The 1,820-nt window shown below is 64.7% G+C and overlaps 1 protein-coding gene across 2 annotated transcripts in view; it reads right to left on the bottom strand.

Annotated features, from left to right (window-relative positions):
* MAN2A1 (mannosidase alpha class 2A member 1) overlaps window positions 1–1,280 on the bottom strand; it is a 104,802-nt gene extending 103,522 nt beyond the window's left edge. For both annotated transcript variants that reach the window (XM_041468341.1, XM_041468342.1), the window contains exon 1: window positions 137–1,280. In XM_041468341.1, coding sequence (XP_041324275.1) covers window positions 137–1,150 — 1,014 coding nt within the window. In that variant the 5' untranslated portion in view covers window positions 1,151–1,280. The remainder of the gene's footprint in view (window positions 1–136) is intronic.
* Between the last annotated feature and the right edge of the window lie 540 nt (window positions 1,281–1,820).

Raw genomic sequence — 1,820 nt, 5'->3', positions numbered from 1 at the left:
GGCCCCGCAGCCGCCGCGCCTCGTCCCCGCCGCGCTTCGGCGCTCCGACAGCGGCACGTCCAGGGGACGGTGGTGGCGGCACGGCCGCCCTCCCCTCCACCGCCGCCCGCCGCGCCCCGGACGCCGCCCCGCTCACCTTGGGGAAGGTGCCCTCCCGCCGGGGGCTCTTCGGGTGGTCGAAGTGGCCGCGGTCCAGCATCAGGTACAGGGAGAAGATCACCACGCAGAAGACCGCACTACCGAACACCGTGAACTGCCGGCTCAGCTTCATCTCCGCGGCTGCCGGGCCGGCGCCGCCGCGCTGCTCCCGCCGCGGCCGGCGTACCCGGGCCCCTCTCGCCGCCCCGCGATCGGAGGCTAAAGTTCTCCCGCCGCGGAGGGAACCGCAGGCGCTGCCCCCGGAGCGGGGCGGCCCAAATCCTTCTCCGGAGAAGTGCGAGAAGTTGCCCCCCGCCCGCCTCGCCGAGACCGACAGCCGTGTCGAGACCCCGCCGGCGAGACTGAGAGGAGAGTCGAGAGTTTCCGGGAGTGGATCGAGTTCGCGGGTAGGAGAGCGCCCAGCGGGGAAGTGGCGGCAGCAGCACCGCCGGGCCGACCAAGCGGCGCTGCTCCCCGCTCCCTTCCTCCTCCTTCCTCCTTCTCCTCCTCCGGCCGCCTCAGCAGCCGCTCCACTCCCCCTCGTTGCCCGCACGCGACGCCGGAGTCTGCCACCTCCTTCCCCGGCCGGAGCGCTGCCGCCGCCACCGGAGCTCCTGCGGCCGCAGCGCAAAAGCTCCGCGCCGAGAGAGCCCCCGCCCGTCCGCCGGCCCCGCCGCCGCCGGAGCGCCGCGTCACGGGCGCGGCTCCGCCCCCGCCGGCCGCACCGCCCCGGCGTTCGAGACTCGGGGCGAGCCGCGGCCACCGTCCCTCCGCCCCTCCGCTCTGCGCGAGCAGGGGCGGCTGTGCTGCCAGCCCCCGGCTCGGCGTGGCGGGAGCTGCCCCGCAACCGTTCAGAGGCGCCACGCACCGATGTCCCCGTTGCTGCCGGCGCCGCCCCGTCGGCGGTCGGTGTGTGGCAGCCTTCGCCGAAGAAGCGAGAGGAAAGGAGGGAGGATAACCTGGGGACTCCGCCGCTCTGCCCGCGCCTCGCGGCGGCAGGGGACTGGAGCATAGGGATTGTGGGGCGTGGGGAGACCTCCGGTCCTGAACGACTCCGGCATCCGCGTTGTTCGGCAGAGCGCCGTCCGCTCTTCTGTGGGATCCCTGTTGCCCGCTAGCACAATCAGACGCGTTTGTGAGCCGGTGCCAAGCTCCAGCTTGGGTCAAGCTTTTCTAGGAATGAAGGAAGAAGTAGAATGTTCCGTGGTGCTTTCATGCAAAGTAGCTCGTGTTCCTACAGGAATGGGTCACAGCTGAAATGGCCGGTTTATGGAAGGCCATTCAGGTTGTGTCCTCTGTTTGGTAGCTTCTAGCTCCTAATTTAATCTGCTCGGTCTGAAAATGTGCATCCCTGGTGTCTGCTTCTACCCAATATTTCGAGGAACTACTCGAAATGCATTGGCTGCCGTTAAGAATTAGGCACATCCTAGGAACATGTTCTTCCATTGTGTGTGCTTTTTTATAAATCACTGTCACACATACACCTATGCCTTAAAGTCAGGATGTATGTGTTAGCACTACTATTTTCTTTTGCTAAGAATATCATCCCCTTTCCTACCCTACCTGTTCCCAAAAGTTAAAAGTGTAATAGTACAAAAATTTGGCCAATAAATTTCAGTGGATCTTTGCTGGAGTAAAGAAGCTTTGTATCATTGCGAAGTTTTGCAATGTTTGGAATGTTT

This window comes from Pyrgilauda ruficollis, unplaced genomic scaffold (genome assembly GCF_017590135.1).
Source record: "Pyrgilauda ruficollis isolate IOZ18807 unplaced genomic scaffold, ASM1759013v1 scaffold218, whole genome shotgun sequence".
Taxonomy (NCBI): domain Eukaryota; kingdom Metazoa; phylum Chordata; class Aves; order Passeriformes; family Passeridae; genus Pyrgilauda; species Pyrgilauda ruficollis.
This window is presented reverse-complemented; position numbering and strand designations above follow the sequence as displayed.